Genomic DNA, 20,627 nt, shown 5'->3' with positions numbered 1-20,627 from the left:
GTTCTATCAATGTATAAAACTAGAGATGAAATAGTCTAATATAGGTAGTAGTATTACTGTAATTCAAGTTTTACGCATAATAATACGTATTGAGTGTTAGTCTCATTTTATCAGTTTTTTTCTTTTTTGGTTCGAATTTCGAATTTTGAGTTTCAAAATCTTCACCATTTCAATAGCTGACACGTCAGCATTTATAATTATGTGCATAAAATTATAAGTATAGATAACATTTTTCTAAAGAAAAATCTAAAAGTTTTTTTTTTTAAAACAATGCTTGAAATGGGGATTTTCTTTTTGCTTGAAATAGAGGAAGTGCAAATAAACCTTTGTTTTTTTGCTCCGAACTTTCAACACATTAATCTTATTATTTAAAAGCTTTTTTCATATACTTTTATTCATGCCATAGGTGATCATTTGCCCCCTTAAATCTCTGTCTCCTTTCACACACACATACATAAGAGAGAACAAAAGGTTTATTCCAGTCTAATATATGAGAATCACTACAACATATATGACTTTTTGGGGTGATATAATTTTGGATGCAAAAGGCTATATTTTTCATGTTACTATCATTGACCTTGTTGCTAAAAGTTACAGTTTGTGGCAAATGCTATCATCGCAAATAACTATAATGGAAAAAAATAGTTCATTTTATTTTTGTCTTTTGAAATGAAATTAAATTGTTGCAAAAGGCCATAAACGAAGAAAATATATAATTTTTGGTTCATTTTTATTTTTTACAGCGACATTGAATTGCCGCAAAAGGCCATAAACAAAAAAGTTTGATTATGACATGTCTTTAGTCTTTTGCAGTGACATTAAATCATCACAAAAGTGCAAAATCGAAAACAAAAAATCCCCCAAAATGTTGTGTTTTCCATTCCCTATACTTTTCCCCCTTCTTTCTTCTTTTCCCAGCCGATATCCTATTTCTCTCCTCTGAGTTTTCTCTTGCCCCTCTCTGCCCACTGACATGGCGTCATTGCCTCACTTAACCTCTCTGTTGTTCTCTTCCTTATCTAGATCTTAAACTCTCTCTCTCTCTCTCTCTCTCTCTCTCTCTCTCTAAGACTATTCTAGTAATTAAGAAGAACAACCAGCTTTCTATATCAATTAGTCTTTTTGGTTGCTGCCATCTTATTGTCAATTGTTTTGCATATTTAAGAATTTAAAAAGAGTTTGAGCCCTATAAACTTTGCATGCAAAGGGGTATGTCACTAATGGCTGCAAATGGAATTGTGAAAAATATATATATTGTTGTAGTCAATTGTGATCTGTATACTGTTAAGATTATTTGTGATTTGTGAACTGTGTATTGAAGTGGTAAGATAATTATGTAGTTGTGAATGTAAATGAGAGCCTCGCAAAGAGTTAGGATTGTTTTGTGGAGTTCTGCACTGTGGTGGAGAGGATGTCGTGATTTCCTGTTTTGTGTAGAACCTACGCTTGCTGTTCAATTGCTCATTTCTATTTATGACTGTAAAAGAAATACTAATAATTTAATGAGTTTAAATAACCTTGTCCACCAGAAGTTTTTATTTTATTTTATTTTATTTAGGTAACTCAAAAGGCAGAAGTGGCACTAGTTTAAAACATAAGTTGGTGTAGCACTAGAGATTTGATTATGGAGTCTTCACTACATGCTCTTAGTTGCTATACAAGCTTGCTAACACTTGAACACACTAGAATTTCGTATAGTATCTCTATTGCATTAGATGTCTATAAAAATAGATCTTTTAGACAGGACATTTCTTGATTGTGTCTGGCACATGTTAGTGTTTTGAAAACTAGTATTCAATTTATACAAGTATTACAATATTGAATATCAGACTATCATTGTGAATGTAGAGTCCTTATATTAAAAAGCTCATAAGTTACTATCCAATGCAAGACTTTTTGGATATAAACTTATGGACAACAATCATTACAAATGCCAGCCTATCTATTTGCACTACAACATTTTGTGGCTTTTGCCACGAGTTCTTTTTCTATAACTTACTTTCGTGGAAAAAAGTGACATTTTGCCATCAAAACATTTGGAGAGAATAAATATAGACATTTTTCCATGAGATTGTCTTGGTCGATAATGTTTGATGGCAAAATATTTATTCCTATCACGTCCGTAATTTTTGTGACCAATTTATTTCATGGATAATAAAAATGGGCAGCATATGAATTTTTAGTGGAAAAAAATCAATTGTGACGAGTTAAATTGTCTTTTTACCATAAATTAAAGTCGTCATAAAAAATTGTTTAATTAATACCTTCGTCACCGTGGCTTATTGTTTTTACCCACTATTAAATAAGTAATTTTCACAAATATTACTTGCAGCAAAAATCTCTACATATTTTTCCCTCCTTTTCTTTTTTCTTCTTTCTTTCTTCTTTCTTTTTTCTTCTTTCTTTTTCTTTTTCTCCTCCTCATTTCTCCCCCAGCCCGTGTGCGACCTAGCCAAGATCTCCGTCCGTTTCCAACCTCCTCCACCCAACCACGCCGTGTGCCGCCGTCCAATGACACCGCCCAACCCACCAGCTCCCCCACGCTTCGACAACCTCCCCCACCCCAACCTCTCTTCCCCACGCTCTCTCTCTCCTCCCCGTTGGCGTTGCGAAACCCATTCGGGTTGTGGGTTGTTGCGCCGCCCATTTCTGTCACCGTTGCTTCCATTCTCTTCCCCATTAACTGGCGACCTCACCCCTCTATTTTTAGCCCCTCTCGCACCGCCAAGCTCCTCCACGCAAGGCTGCAAGCCGCGGCCCAAAATCCTCCCCGCACCGCCGTCGCACCACCATTGGCCACCATCTTCTCACCACTTCATTACCGGTCCTCTAGCAACCCAAACCACCATTCCCCAGCCCCGATCCGCCATCTTTGAAGCCCCACCATCTCCATTTGTGATATAATTGCTTTAATACATTGTTGATCTGTGGCTCCACTTTCTTTTTTCTGTTCTTTTTAATTGATAGGTTACTGGATTTTAGCCTGTGAGTTTGGTCTTTGTTGAATTTCGCGGCTTAATTTGTTGGATTTGGTCTTTGTTGAATTTCACGGCTTCCGGTTTTTGCCTCATGTTTTGCTCATCTTTTTTTGTATGTAAGCTCTGTTTTGTAGTTATAGGATTTAGTTAATGGCTAACAGTTGTAGGTATAAAGCTATGTTTTTTGTTTTGATCTGTAAGCTCGTTGGAACTGAGGTGCGTCTGTTTTTGTTCTGCAGGTTCAAACTCTGTTTGTTGTCCATTTCTTTGTGATTATGAGGGTCTCAATTAGTAGTGCAGAATGACTTGTATTCAATGCTCACGATTTTGTAATCCTCTTGGTGTGTCTGTTTATATTTTTTAAGTTCATTTCATTTGGTTTTTTTACTAGGAATTGTATAGCAATATAAATGTGCATGAAAAATCTTGTTGGCTAAGTCACTTTAAGATGTATATATTTGTTGTGCCCAATTACTAGAGTACCTAATTTACCTGCTGATTTTGTAATCCTCTTGGCGTTTCTGTTTATATTTACCTGCTCAATACTATGTACCTAATTTCTGTGTGTTGCCCATTAAATCTCCACAGGCCAGGGGGTTTGCAAAAGTTATAAGAGATATACAAATTGGGGTTTGCAAATCTTAGAGAGGCCCCTGTTTTAATTATAGTAAAGATGAGGAACTTGTGGTTAGGAAGGAAAGGAACTCGTGGTTATGCAAATGACTTCTAGAATCAGTATTTTCCATTGTGTGGAGAAAAAATCAATATATTGTGTAAGTTGGCAGAAAACTATTATACAATATTTTTATTAGTGTTTTCTTTATCTCATCAGTAGATTCGGTTAGTTTTCTGTCATTTATATAGACTACTAACAGTAATTATCAAAATGAGAGATTCTAGACTTTCCATATGGTATGATATGTCTATTTCCCTTACTTATCAAAAAAAAAAAAATGATATGTCTATTTCCCTAAATAGATTTGGGTAATTTGCTAGAAAATACAAAAAATAAATCACTCTAGGAGTATGAGAGATAGTATACCTGTAGAAGGAATCAAATGTGAGTATGCTGTCTGTGGTGAGATTGTCACCCTTGTGCTATTTTTCTAAACATGAAACATCCATGCATGCTTGCCTTTCAGACCAAATCTAGGGCCTCCATGGCACATATATTGCTTCTATTTGATTAAAAATGGAAGAACCTACTCACATGCATGCATGCCCTTTTTTTTTAGGTATCATTGGAGACTCATACAGCCCATATGACTTAATTGCATGGAATTTGACTTGCAAGCACATTCTCTCATGTCCCACCCCGATTAACTACTGCTTATGATTTCTTCTTCATGCAGATGATTTCTTCTTCATGTCATTTTATCTTTCTGAAATTTTCCAGCAAGCATTTCTCAGTTATGGTTTTTATAGGTCAAGCTGATTAGACACCCATTATTTTACAGGTAATTTGGCTTCATTTGTGTTGATGTTTGAGCATGGAATGGAGTTGGATAAAGATGAATTATTTTGAAGTGTTGGGATTTTGTGATGGAGCAGTTTTGAGTTTGTAAAGCATGATTTGGTATTGCTTTCTAAAACTTGAATGTATTGAGAATGGTCAAGTTTGTAAAAACAAATGTAAACTTTTCTCATATTTTCTTTTTAAATTATTATAATGGTCAATTTTGATCTCTAATGTTGGAATATACTTATTTAAGCCTATATTAGACTATTTGTTATGATTATTCGTGGCAAATACATTTTTCCACTATATGCTCGGTAGCTATTGCGTATTTGCCACCAAATTGTAGACTTTAATGAAAAATGAACATTAGCAATCATACAAGATGGTGGGAAAAAAAATGGACTTTGACAACTATAATTCATTTTGTGATATAATTGGCACCACGAAGTCTATTGCAAACATGTTTTTGGCACAACAAGATATATCATAAAAAACTTTATGCCACCATATTATACATGAATATTATCGTGGGAATTATATTATTTCCAACCAAAGAGATTAGTGGGTAAATAAACTTAAAGGACCACAAGGGCTTAAATCCAAGCAGCTTTTGCCATGGGTCAAAATAATTTTTACCACAAATTCATTTCGTGGAAAAAATGTATCTTTTCCCATGAAAAAAAATTTTTGTGGAAAAATAGTATTCGCCACTTATTATATGCCACGAATGTCCCCACGAACGATTTTGGTAGGAAAAAAATTTTTGCCACTTAATCCTAGTTTTTTCTTATCACTCTCCTCTGTGGAATAAGCCACAAAATGTTGTAGTGTTGGTCCGGTCCTTTCCTTGAGTTTTAGGAGTTTTCTTTATTTCTTGTTGTAATTTTTATTTGTTAACATAGGTTTTTCTTTAATAAGGTTTTGCATTTGCTTTCTCATGTCTATGTCTTAGATTACATCTTTGATATGACTTCATTTTTTCTTTTTTCTTAAATTCTGGTTTGAAATTTGGCATTGTGTAGTTAGACATACAACTGTGTAATTGCTTTGTGTATTGCAATATAATGTAAAATATGTGTTTTTTTTCTTTTCTTTTTTTGGCCACAAATAAGGGCGACACAAATCGCCTTAAAATGTATATTCGACCATATGTAATCCTGGTTTGTACAATTTTACTTTAGGAAATGTGACTTTTTGTGACAACGAATATTATCAAAAATGTCCATTATATTTGCGACAAAAATTTATTGCCGTAAGATACCTTTGAAGACGCTTCTTACAAGGCTGCTTTGCGGGCATCGAAAATAGTTGAAAATTCTAATTTGCGGCGAAATAAGCTACTTTTTACGACAATATTGTGTACAACAAATGGTTGTATTTCTTGTTGTGAATTGAGAGGTAGACAATTACTCTACAATTTTTACAGAATTATCTACTACAATGTTCATATTTTTAAAATTAAATTAAGATAAGTTTAATATAAATTAATATTTTAATAGATAATTATGCAAAACTAGTATAAGTTTTGTCTACCTATCATTTTATTTTTTCTTGGTCTGGAAACAGAAATATTGGACTATTATTAGAGGCACTACGCATATAAGCGCTGAATAGAGAAAAGGAAAGAACGAAGAAATTGGATGATATTTTCGTCGAAATATGGGAACCGAGTATTTCATAAATCAATTTACACGTTAATTAAAAGAATTGGGTTGACAAAGACTAGGTCGTCTGACTCCGACGTGGACGGTGCGCGCACATCATGCTCCCGGAAACTATCCAATACAATCCATAGTTGACATTGTCAACACTGCTCTCCCTCCGTTTCTTCTACAGTTCTACTTTCCTTCTGTCCTCATCCCTATTTGTTCTCATCTACAATTTATAACTGGTCCTGGCCAATGCTCTTAAATGGTCAGCCTTAAAATCTGCCGTACAAATTATTAAAAAAAAAAAGAAAAATTATGTTTTGACCTATTCATTAAAAACCTGAAAGATTTGAATAATAAATGAAGATGAGTTGAGATGAGATGAGATGAGTTTAATAAAATATTATTAAATATTATTTTTTAATATTATTATTATTTTTATATTTAAAAATCTTAAATTATTTCTTATATTCTGTAAAAATTTAAAAAAATTATAATAAATAGAAATTTTAACTTTTAAGTGGTGGCTGCACAAGCAATAATTTTATGGTAATTATATATATTTTTTTTGTTCTTTTTGTTTTATTTCCAGAAATTAAATTCGAATATGATATTAACGTTACATTATTTCTCATTTAAAGTTTATAATTATCTGGGCAACATATTTTACTAAGAAACTCACGTTGCTATGTGACGTGTAATTGCACTACTTAAAAACTTATTACTTCTTTTCTATAATTTCTATGTAGGTCGTTCTCAATTCCATAGTTCAATCTCTTCTCTTAATTATAACATATGAAAACCTTAGATGTAAAATTATCCGTATGTATAAAAAAATGTGGCTTTAGATAATGAGATGAGATAAGATAGGATAGAAAATTATCATTGCAAAAGAGGTGGACATTTACGTCATGGGTGAAAAGAGTGCTACTACACCAACCGAGTATGAGAGTGGTCACATATGAGGTTAGACAGCTTTTTTTTTTTCAATCATTTTTTCTCAAATATTTTTTTTATACTCTTAAGTCTTAACTATTTTTTTTTTAAAATTCATATAAGTACACTTTCTTAACAATTAAATTAAAAAACATATAATAAAAACAAAATATCATGACTTTTGTAGTGCTGCATGCAGCATTTTCCTTGGTGACAAACAAATTAAAGTCGTGGAAAAATGTTTCCCTTGCACATCATAGGGTTACGTCATTAGCGATGATGTCACCACCACTAAGGCCTAAGAAAAACTTGGCATTTGTTGGCCATGGAAAATTTTGAAACTCAAATTTTAGAATTTGAACTAAAAATATTGATAAAATGGGACGGATACTCAATACGTTTTATTGTGCGTAATACTTTACATACATATAGTACTATTAATTTTTCTTTTTAATTAGAGTAATACTACTATTTATGTTAGACTTTTTCATCTCTAGTTTTATACATTGATAGGACGTATTTCAAGTAGATTCATATCAATAAGTAGGATTGAAAATGAAGATGCTAAAATTTATAATAAAGAATAAAGTTATCTATGTAAAAAAATTTCATCACTTATGAATCTTAAAAATAAAAGAAGTATTACAGGTATAAAGAGATTACACAAAAGTAATTTAAAAAATTAACATTATTTGATGTGGTATGTTAAATTATAAAATTATTTTTATTATAAAATACATGTAACGTATCATATAAAATTATATCAATTTGTGAATTTATTTTTATAAAATCTGTTTATAACTAAAACATTTCTCCAAAAGAAAGAATAACTTGAGAGTTTTTTATTTTTTAATATTTATATTGACTAAATTCCAATTATCTTTGGACCTCATGATTTGGATTTTGTAATTTTCTTAAGTAAAAAAAAAAAAAAAACAAAAGTAATTCAGTAATTAAACTTTTATTAATTTCCATAATATGCACAACCATTTACATATGATGTGATGGTTTTTTGGGGGTTTATAAATAAATAAATAAATTATTATATATATATATATATTGTGAAATAAATATGCATTTAAATTAAGGCTCTAGCTATTTTGTTTTTTTATGGGGACATGTGGGCTCTGCGAAAGAAGAAAGAAAGACCGGTAGAGAAATGTTACGTTGACAGTGCCAACTATATATCTATCCGTTAGGATCATTTCCACGATCGCGATGGAACCCTCTAGTCCTCAACTCATCACTCTAATTATGTAAGCGTCTGTGACATCTTATTTACGGAAAAAGGACCACCAATAATTCTGCACAAAATAGATATACAAAAATATTGAAAAATATTATTTGGATTATATAAAGATCTTTTAGAAATAAATAATTTCACATTTTAATCTGATTTGGTCTGTTACATCAAGTTATAAAACTCCTAATTATCATTTCTATATTATTATAAAAAAAATAAAAAATAAATGTATCCTATTTAATCACGTTAATTTTTTAATTTTATTTTTATAAGATCTTTTTGTAAACCAGTCAATTCTCTAACATAGATTGAATAACAATACTAATTTCCCTGCTCTATCATGGCATTCGAATAATTCTATATGTAATTATAAAGTATATAAATGCAATATAGTCATTTTGAAAAAGAGTAGAGTTTATTATTAAAAAATTAATTTCTTTTCATATGAATCTCGTATTTATTTACTATTTTTAAACTGATTACACCGCATTTTCATATTTACAACTGCAACTATCATTTTTCTTTGTTATATTATCAAGAGATACAACCCTTCATGTGTAGTACTTTTTATATATCAATCTATATTTGTATTAAATCTAGTAATATAATCTATGTTTCTTTAGTTTAATTATGGCTTCGAGGAATTTAGAAGTAGAAGAAATGTAGGAGAAAGAAAGAGAAAACAATTATTCATTTTCCATCGATTACTAGATTAATTTGTGGCAAGCATTTTAAAAACCTTTTGGCTTTCTCATGCTATGATCAGCAACATTTGTACTCCATTGATTTTTTTTTTCTTAATCTAATAAATTTTAATTGTTATAGTAGTTCTATATTATACTATATAGTTTATTATAATTTGTATTATATTAGTTCTTAATCTAATAAATTTTGATTGTTATAGTAGTTCTATATTATACTATATAGTACTTATTTATATTATATTTACTGATATTATACTATATATTAGATTAAAATTTGTATTAGGGATTCTTAATCTAAAAAATCTTAATGTTATTTTATCATATAATTATATATTATAGTACTTATTTATTTCTTATTTACTAATATTATACTATATATTATATTATAATTTGTATTATATTAGTTCTTAATCTAATAAATTTTAATTGTTATTATATAATTATATTATACTATATAGTACTTATTTATATTATATTTACCAATACTATACCATATATTATATTATAATTTGTATTAGGGATTTTTAATCTAAAAAATCTTAATGTTATTATATAATTTCAAATATAATAAATATATTGCACAACAAATAAGCACACTACATATTATATATAATATGTATATATATAAATTCTTTAATCACACATATTACACAATAAACAATCATTCACACATATTACACAAATAATCCACAATAAACTATATATCAAAAATTTCACAATAACAATCCTTCAACAAAATTTAACAATAGAGTTTAGTATAATATACCTTGTGCTCACAATATCCTCCTCTTGCAAATCACAAGTTTTCAACAATCCACAACAAACAATCCTTCAAAAAATTCACAAAACTAGATAGTTAAATACATATAAAACAAATTGACAAATATAATTTAAATTGTAAATACATTAAGCTTTGAAAAATTTACCTTACTTTCTCCTTTAGGAGGAAAAAACAAATACACAACAAAAATAAACACAAAATCTCTCCCTAACTCAATCTATCTCACTCTAACCCTCTCTCACTCTAACTCACTTTAACACTCTCTCTATCCTCTCTCACTCTAAGCCTCCTCTTCTTCCTCTCTCTCTCTCTCTCTCTCTCTCTCTCTCTCTCTCTCTCTCTCTCTCTCTCTCTCTCTCTCTCTCTCTCTACAACTCTGTGCTCAACTCTTAAATCATTCACGCACGGGATGAAGCAGATGGATCTGCTTTCCCGTGCGTGAAAGTTTTATATTCTGCTTCTAATACAATAAACGTTCGGACGTTTCACTCTCTTGCTAACATAATATATTTTACGTTCGAACTCTAAGTTATTTCGCCCAAATTCTGAACAATACGTTCGAACGTATTTATAATCCCGCCCACGTCGTCAATTTAACGTTCAAACACGAATATAAAATGTTCGAACATTTTAGGGTTCCAAACTTAAGCGGGAAATCACCCGGCCATTTTTCAAATACGTTCGAATGTATAACATGTATGTTCGAACGTATTCGTACTATAATGTTATATATTATTATATCTTATATTAAAGTATTTCATGTAAACTCAATTTTCATTGATTAAGTGAAAAAATAATCTTTATTAATTGTATATTATATATCATTTATATAATATAGTAAATCTACTATATATATAGTAGTATATAAACTATAATATTATATTAAATATTATATAAATATGAACATATTATATTATACTACTATATATTAATACTATTATATAAAGTCTTATGTGATATACATATATATATATATTTGAAATAGACTTCAATTCAATTCATGAATGAAGAAAGTTACAACTGTGACCAATAAGTCCGGGTACAAACCCTGATTACAAGCCAACTACTTATCGGTTATAAGCTCTCCCGCACACAACTTTCATCGTGCCGGACATTATCTAAAAAACTTCAAGAAAATTCTCTAACAACACAGTCCTTTCTGAGATGCGAGACTCTATAAACAGAGATGTCCATCTCGACTTGTCAGAGAAAACAAACACATTTCACATTTCACATTTCACCTCACCCTCCAAAGGAGGAAAGGACTTTCCAACCTCATCCTCCAAAGAAGGATAGGAACTCACTACCCTCCTCCTCCAAAAGAGGAAAGGGAATTGTCTATTTCAAAAATCCTAATTAACCTAACAGAAAAAATAAAAATTAATACACCAAACAACCTTAACTGAAAAGCAAACAAACAAACACTTGCTCTCCAAGCCGTATGCACACGCCGAATGCCCACCCCATCTTCTTCTGGTACTCTACGGACCACTCCACCCCGCAGCCCCTGCCCCATGAAAGGACCACTCCACCATCATCCCATCTCCTTCCAGTCTGCCTAACCAGCTTCATCGCCGTCAACCTCTCCCAGCACCAATAAGCTGTGAACAACATATTCGATAACCTCCACTATGGGCTAACAAAGGCTAAACCAGAGACAAAACCAACCTCTATTTTTCAACTAGCAAAACAGGGCCAACGAGAGATTTATTACAGACACCCAAATCCAAATAAACAAGACTGACAGATCTAACAACCATACGAAACGAAAAACTAAGCAACCGTCTAGCCACTGCAACTCCCGATTTCCGGCCACCAACCATGGGAATGTCCACTGTGAGTTGCGACCAGACTCCTTCCCAGAAACCACTTCAACCCCTCCATGCAACTCAACATACCACTCGAAACAAACCATCTATTTTCCATGGATAAAACAGAGCTCCTTTATCTCGCGGGAAGCACCCCAAACCATCATGCAAAACCATCATCTCCGGAGCAAGATACCCTACCCACACTCACACCGTAACCCTCCGAAATGTCCCCATAGGAGACTATACGTAAATAGTCAGGAACATCGGCCAAAACGAAACCGAGAACCTCCACCCCTACAAGAAATGAATCTCCGCCCAGTTGGATGAAGTTTTCTGTTTTGGTTTTGTATAATACATTATATATTATAATGAAGTCTTATATAATATAGTACTATAGTCTATATATAGTAATACTATATACAAAATAGTCTATATATAACATATATACTATATACTACTATAGTAAATGCATGTAGTATATACAGTATATATACTACTATAGTAAATCATGTAGTATATATACTATAGTAGTATATATACTATATATATAGATAGTATATCTATTAATATAATATACTATTATATATACACTAGATTATATATTAGAATATATATATATATATAATATATATATACTATATTATATAATATATAATATATGTTATAGTACTCTAATATAATATACTACTATAGTATATTATATTAGTAATAATATAGTTATAATACATATACTATAATATATTAATAATATATAGTATATAATATCTACTATAATATAGTATATATTATATACTATAATATAGCATATATTATAGTATATAATATATAGTATAATATATACTAAATATTATAATATTTAATAAATGGCTTACTATAAAATACATCGTGTATATTTAAGAAGTTCTCAAATTAGACCTAGATACACAGCCGCTAGAGAGAGAACCTCTAGCTTCTCTCTAGAAAACCAGTAAAATCAGTAACGAGTCTGGGGGCAGGGGGGATAGGGGTTTCGGTTCCATCCTCCCTTCCTTCCCCCCTCCTTTTTTCTTTTCCTTTATATGGTTTTTTAGTTTAGATTTGCTCTAAAAATCTTGTTTTGGTGTTGAATAAGCTCTCGGGTGAAGGCTGAAGGAGGAGCTGTATCACCGTGACTCAAGCGCTGTGGCCAAGCCCTAGGTTTCACCCCTTTCCAGATGTTTATGGTGACCTGTGGCAGAGAGGATTCGGTGGTCGGATTGGCATTTGGTCTTTTGGGGTGAGTGGCAGAGCGGTGGCTCTGGTCTTTTGGGGTGGTCTTTCGTGGACGTGCAACCCGTTGTGAGGGTGGTTAGATGGTTGACAGTTGCTTTGTTTTTTGGCTTAAAACAGGGGTGGCGTGGGTTGGGTTTGTATCACTAAGGGCTGCTCCCGTGCTGGTCAACCGCTGGAGTGGTTTTGGTGCTGCAAGATCGAGGGGGAGGTACGTGAGAGGTGCGGAAGCGAGGGCCGACCAAAGTACCGGGGCGCGGCTGAGCAGAAACTCATTAGGATGCGGCGTGGGCTGACCTGAAAACTTCTATCATGAGAGCAGTGGTTTGTTCGGTGCTTTTGGTTGGTTTACTGCGCAGATGGTGAATCTTCAGTGGTGAAGACGGGCGGCGGCAGCAGATGGAAGAGATGAACCCTAACGGGTTGGGCCCCCACGTGCAAGCTGGGCCTCTAGTTTTTTTAGATGAGTCCAGTTTTTTTGTGTTTCTATATTTTCTTTTATTGGTTTGTTTTAGCTTTTATAAAAAATAAAAAATAGGCTAGTGTCCCATTTCCTCGTTTAGAGGAAGATAGGTATTTGTCCTACTCTTCTTTTGAAGGAAGGTAGGCGATGGCCGGTACTCTTCCTCCTTGGGAGGAGAGAGTGTGATTGTACTTCTCCTCTTTGAGACGATGGAGCTTGGGTGTACCTCTCTTCTTTGGAAGAAAGGTCGTTTTATCTCTGCTTAGACAGAGTGCTTTCTCTTTTGACTGTTGTCAGAAGAGGAGGTGTAGAAGTTTAGACAATGTCCGTCACAAAAAATTTTGTTGGCGGGGGAGCCCCTAACAATTGAGTAGTTTTGGCTGATAATATGGATTGTCCTGTATTGATTAGTCACAGATGTAACTTCGATTTCAGTGAATGAAATTAAAGTCTATTCTCAAAAAAAAAAAAAAAAAAAATACATCGTGTATATTTTGTTTAATAAATATTAGTTAAACTATACTATACTATAGTTATATATTATCTATATAATATAATATATATTATAATATCTTACTCCATGTGATATTTAATAAATTATATATATATATATATACTATACTACAGGTATTATATATTAGTACTGTTATATATAATATATATTAATATACATGTATATAATATTTACTATATTATATGGTTATTATATATTAGTACTTCTATAACTATATAAAAAATATAATTTACTTCATACACGTTCGAATGTCATTCGTTTAACGTTCGAATGTCATTCGTATAACGTTCGCACGTATAACACCAATACGTTCGAATATTTTGTAAACGTTTGAACGTATTTAATTAAACATTCGAACGTTAACTGTATATAAAGTCTTCACCGACGGCTGAATAAACTCATTTCGTCCTCTCCACTATCCGTACGTCGTTTCTCCGCCATGCACGCTGCCGCATCCGCCGCCATACGCCACCGCAACCGTCACTAAAAGGTAATGTGCCCTCCTCATCTCATATAGACTATTATATGTATCAGTGGGTTTCAAAAATTCAAAACCCACCCAAGGCCAGATATTCTTCTTGAATTTCCGGCCACCATTGGTTGTTAAACCTTAATCAACCACCGTAGAAACATTCCCCATAGCCTATAAAGTAGTTTTATGGTTTTTTTTTTTTTTTTTTCCTTCGAAATGCATGTTTTGAAGCTTTCAGAAATGGTTGAGTTGACTCAGCCATTCTGTCTCGTACGTTTGAACGTTACAAAATAAACGTTCGAACATGTGACGTTTAAGTTTTTTACATCCGAATGTTACGCTGTAACGTGCGAACGTAAAATTTCACATTCAAATGTTTTTATCCAACATTTTCAGGGGATGTTGGATAAAACGTCCGAACATGAACCGTTCGAATTCTTCCGTTAGCAAATACGTCCGAACGTGTGACATTTCAAGTTCATTACATCTGAACGTTACAGTATAATGTTCAAACGTCACTGTGCGAATTTATTAAATGTGCTATCGAACGTTTAAATATGACGTTCGATACGTACGTTCATACGTAAATAGAACATTCGAACGTATAAATAAGACGTTCGGATCAGATTTACATTGCTAAGTACGTTCGAACGTTTCTTCGAAGTTACATTCGGACGTAAATTTACATTCGGACGTCATTTTGTTATATTAGTTTGACTAAGTACGTTCGAATGTTAATGGTTTACGTTCGATTATTTAATATTACATTCGAACGTCAAATCATTGTACATTCGGACGTAATTTATTTCTAAGTAGCATAATTTTATAGTTCGAACGTCAATTGTGTAATATTCGAACGTTTCTTTATTTAATTTAATTTCTATTTTCTCATCTTATTATAGTCTATTTTGGGTATTTAAATAGTTGAATTTTTTAATATAGTTACTGTCAAAATTATGTAAATTTATAATTATGATATGTTAATTTTGTATAATTCATATATGTCGTAATATGTATATATATCTGCAAAAATTTAAGGTTTTTTTTATTATATTTTAACTTATATTTTTTTTTCTTCAGGATATGGCTCACTTTATGACAACGAAGAAACGAGGGAGGGATGGAGGCAATCTGGATATTGCTTGGCTTGGGGCACGAACTGACATGGGTGAACAAGAAATTTTGATTAATCAATTCGATGCGCTCAGCTGGGAGCGGAAAACGCTCAGAGACGTCTTTGTCACGAGAAGCTGGGTCCCAATTTGCACATTGAGGGGAAAGATTTACCCCTCAATGGTCCTGGAGTTTTATATTGGGATGGCCACCATGCCTAACGATGCATCATCCCATACCCTCACTATACATGGTGTACAGTTTGAGTTCTCGGCGGATGTTATCGCTGAGTTACTCCAGATTCCCCGGATACTGCCTGAGGCGATAGCTGCTCAAGCTGGTGACACAGCAGCTGCATTTGCTCCTGGCACCTTTGAGGTAGATCCAGCCACTTCTGCTTCATCTACGGGCCCTGTTGACACTATGCCTAGTGAACAGGAAGATCGGCCCGAAGGCAAGGATATTGCTCCAGAGGTTGGTGATGACGAGCGGGATCAGGATTTCTACATCCTCACCGGCACAGACCACACGAAACTGGATAGGCCGAACTCCTTCAACCAGAATCAGTTGCTGCCTTTCTTCCGCATGTTGCAATTTTTTATTGCAACAAATATAGACCCGGACATAAGACCACATTCAGTCGGGCTCGCGCACAGTTCCTTATTTGCTTGGCACGTGGAGATCCCATTGACTTGCCACTCGTTGTATTTGAGCAGATCCGTTACGAGGCCAGCATTGTTACAATGGATAATCTCTCGTACGGAGTCATCATCAGCCACTTCTTACTAGCCCAGGGAGTGCCACTTCAGGCGAAGGAGATGGTACTAAACCAAATAAGCCCCATCGACATCACCACACACCGTCGGAGCATTACACAGGGGAGAGGCTCAGCTCGGTGTCATGCTGTTGCTGCTGCTATATCAGATCTTGTTCCTCCGACTGAGGCTGGGGCCGGTGTTGCTCCCCCGTCTGCGAGTACTAGCCAGCAATCGACGACTGCATCTGGTGGGGATGTGCGACCTGCTTGGGTTGATGCAATGGTGACAGATATGAAGGCGCATATAGACTGACAGATCGATAGACAGATTGCACATATAGATCAAGCTGTTGCACATCTTGCAAATCATGTAGATGTGCTAAATAATAAGGTTGAGACATTGACTAAAGAGTTTCGATATTTTGTAAACCAGCAGTACTTCTAAATGTCATTTGTTATTATATAATCATATTTTGTTTTCTATTTTCGAAATATGTAATTGACAATATTATTTAATGTATGTATTATAGCTTAATTTATACTCTCAATGACGATTAATATTATGCAACCTTAATATTAAACAAATATATATTATGATTAATTTTTACAAATTAAAATATAACGTTCGAACCTTACAAATATACGTTCGAATCTTAGTGGTTACGTTTGCATGTAATTACATATAGCATTCGAACATTGGTGCTAAAATTTTTACGTTTGCACGTAAATATACGTAACGTTCAGACGTTATTGTGATGTACGAACAAATTAACTAAAACATTTGAGCGTTAAAAATTTCTTCCCTAACATTTAATGACAGTTCCCACAAATTGTCACAGAAAATGACTTTTAGTGACGGTTTAGAGATTGTCACTATCTTCAATCCGTCACTAAAACCTATATTTGTTGTAGTGGTTGGTAAATTCCGTGAACTCTTTACTAAAAAACAAAAAACAAAAAAAGTGGATAAACTTAAAATTTATATGAAAAAATTATTTTATTAAATACTATACACAATTTTTTTAATAAAGTACAAGAAATTTACACATCTTAAAATTATATCTAGCAAAGCAAACAACAATTAAAGAGAAACATATGTTATTGTTCTCTCCCATGTGTTTCCTCGCATGCACTCATCTCATGGATTTTTTTTTTTAAAATAAAAAAGTATGTAACACACTTCCATAAAGTGGCTTTTGTTAGGATGGAAAATGATAAGGATCTCGTTTTATTTTTTTATTATTTTTTTACTTAGTGATTAAGAAATTAATTCTTAATAATATTTAATAAATATGTAAAAAAATAAAAATAAATATGATAAACTCAAAATACAAAAAGGGTAACTCCAACGAAATGTACCAACAGCGGGATCCTAGCACCACCCTTGTTAGGATTGGTCAGACCACGCAATTTGTTGTGCAGTATAATTATTAGCTCGAGGGAGTCATCCGACCGTATATTGAAATTGTCAAATTTGTCTACCAATATCTCGTCAGACAAAGACTTAGGTGGGTTTGGATATTAAGAAATGTTGAGAAGAATTGTTAATAGTAATAAAAAGTAGGTGAAAAGTAATAATAAAGTAATGAATAGTAATAAAAAATAGGTAAAAAATAAAGAATAGTAATAAAAATAGATAAAAATTAATAATAAAATAATAAATAATAGTTAGAAATATTGAGAGTATTTGAAATATTCCTAATACCCAAATGCAGCCGGAGTCAGAGCTCACACAAATATGTGTTTTGTTAACAAGTCAACAAATGCGCTAATCAAAAATAGTATTTTATTAATTTTTAATCACCATCCTCCTAATATATAAAATGATAAGAGGATAGTAATTTAAAGATAATGAATTAATTTTGAGAGTTTATAAACATAATTTTAAAAAAAAATTAAAATTCTTAGTATTTACCGTATAAACTTTTCGTACAACATTAAAATCTAAATATTATATTAGATATAATTTTTGAATAATATTAGATAAAGTTAAGGATGGTGTAAATATTGTGTATTCATTTTTTAAAAAATAAGAAATTTATATTAAAAAATTAATTTTTATATAAATTTTATATTTACTCATTTTTTTAAAACTATATACGCATGATTGCGTGTAGCTATACGACTAAAAACATCAATTCTCATATTTTTATACCGTCAAAGACTCAAAATCAAACAAAAACACGGGCGCCCGCCAAAGTGGAAAATAGGCACCAGAACGGGGCCGTTGCTTTTGAGAGCTCTTATTATTTAAATATGTCATCCTGATAAGCTTATTCGACACACTGTCATATAATACATAAAGGGTTATGTATACGTAAAGTCATCATGAATAATATTGAAAATGTGGAATAGTTATTTAATGAAGAAATGTGAAAAAACGTGAACTAGAAGATGGAACCAAATCATATGGAATTCAGGTGAAAGTTCGATGGAAATTTGGTGGAGGTTTGGTTGTTTACGTGATAAATATGGAAAGGGTAAACTTGCAATATCAGTAATTGAATTTTTATATTTTTATAATTTGAGATATTAATTTTTAACTCTCACAAAAGCATACTTGAATTTTAAGAGAATCGCAATTAGTTACATCTATTAATTTGTCGTAAAAAAATTAACGACAGGATAGACACGTGTCACCGCTATGCTAAGTTTAATTCTTTGATTAATTGACGCAAATATTGAGATTATGTGCCGACTAGTCAAAGACTACATATGACTTCATATTAGTTTTCTAATCGAAAATGAATTTTGATACTAATCATCCTCACATAGCATATATTTTATTTTTTTTAACTATTTGAGTTTTTTTACTTATTATCAATAAGAGAGAAAATTTTAAAAATAAAAATCATATATATTATCTAATATGTAAAGATGACGAGTAAAAAAAAAAAAAAAGGGGGACAAAAATAACTAATCGGGAACTGAAAAATCAATTTTAGCATGTTCGCTCCCACACGCCAGAATTGAATTCCAAGTCCCACACACTTATTTAAAAGTACCAAAAAAAAAAAAAAAAAAGGACGGCGCGCTTTCAGATTCCATGTGCCGGCAAGCAGACGGAAAGTCCCTTGGACCTTCCGCGTTAGTTCAAAATTTCGAACAAACACAGAAACCACGTACGCGTTTCTGTCTTCCTTCTCTAGACTTAAGTCGCCAGTTTCCTCCCTAAAAGTTTCAAACGCCTATAAAAGCACATTACCCCCGTTATCGACATTACTCCAAAACATTGGGAATTCAGAGACCCAGTAAATCGTACGTTCAATATCACTAATTCGCAGATACGCAAAACTCACGGAGGCTTTCGCCGGCCGCTATTTACATATATATTTATTTCTTCGATCGGCATGTTTAGCATGGCATCCAGCACCCTTGAGATCACGGTGATCTCCGGTGAAGATATAAGAAACAACCGGAAACCCGTCAAGAAGAATGCTTTCGCCGTAATCCGAACGGATTCGCAGCCACTCTGCAGAACGGAGATGGACAAGGACGGCGGGAGCTATCCCTACTGGAATGAAAAGCATAACGTGGAAATCCCACAGCATGCGCGGTTTATAACAGTAGAGGTACAATGTAAGACCTCCGCCGGGGACAAAACATTGGGGATGGCAAGGATTCCGGTGTCAGATTTCGTCGGAGGTTTTGTGCCGCAGAGTTATCTGCATTTTTTGAGTTACAGATTGAGAAACAGTAATGGGGAGCGGAATGGGATTATCAATGTCTCTGTAAAGGCAAAAGTCCCAGAATATGCAGCCTCATCGTGTTCGAGTACTGCCACCACCATTGGAGTACCTTTCGGGAAGACATCGTGTTATGGAGGGGTTGTCCCTGGCGTTCCTGTTGGTGTCCCTATCATGAAACAGTACTATCAAGGCTAGGAAATTACCATATTATTATTTTTTCTCCTAGGGAATTGAAGATTATTAATCATTTTTTGTGTAATTGATCAATAAATTTATACAATCTATTCATTTAAAAAAATAGAGAATGAATATTTTGATCAACAATATAGCATATGTTATTTTTCCAAATTAAAATAAAGAATAACGTCGATAATGATTCGTTTTAATGAACATAAGGACGAGAATATAATATATTACATTTTAAAGAAGACTAGGGTGCATGCATGAGATGATCCATATGATCTATATATTAATGGTTGTCATCACGATCAGATAGCCAAAAGACTTGCGTGTTTCCTACACAATTTGCATACAAGGTCGTCTCATATTATATATATTGATCATGGTCACGACTCACAATACCAAATTAAGCATAGCCAACTAATTCACTACATGAAAAGCTAACATTTCTCTACCACTAAGACTACTCTAATTTCTTTTTGTTTCTGTTTCTTTTGTTTTGTTTTGTATTTTTCTTTTTCATCAGCAATCTGCTTACTTCATATCTGATAAATCTCTCTTTGCTTTTTTTAAACCCTTAGGATTTCGCTTAAGTGGTAAAAGCCTTGGGCTCGAAGGTATGCTTCCCCA

The 20,627-nt window shown here is 32.8% G+C and overlaps 1 protein-coding gene across 1 annotated transcript; it reads left to right on the top strand.

The window, feature by feature from the left end:
- The first annotated feature begins 19,333 nt into the window (after positions 1 to 19,333).
- LOC122301719 (BON1-associated protein 2-like) lies at positions 19,334 to 20,138 on the top strand. Its single transcript, XM_043113109.1, has one exon. The coding sequence runs from the start codon at positions 19,479 to 19,481 to the stop codon at positions 20,010 to 20,012; it is 534 nt and encodes a 177-aa protein (XP_042969043.1). The 5' UTR covers positions 19,334 to 19,478; the 3' UTR covers positions 20,013 to 20,138.
- The last annotated feature ends 489 nt before the right edge of the window (positions 20,139 to 20,627 follow it).

Source organism: Carya illinoinensis, chromosome 1, assembly GCF_018687715.1.
Source record: "Carya illinoinensis cultivar Pawnee chromosome 1, C.illinoinensisPawnee_v1, whole genome shotgun sequence".
Lineage (NCBI taxonomy): Eukaryota > Viridiplantae > Streptophyta > Magnoliopsida > Fagales > Juglandaceae > Carya > Carya illinoinensis.
This window is presented reverse-complemented; position numbering and strand designations above follow the sequence as displayed.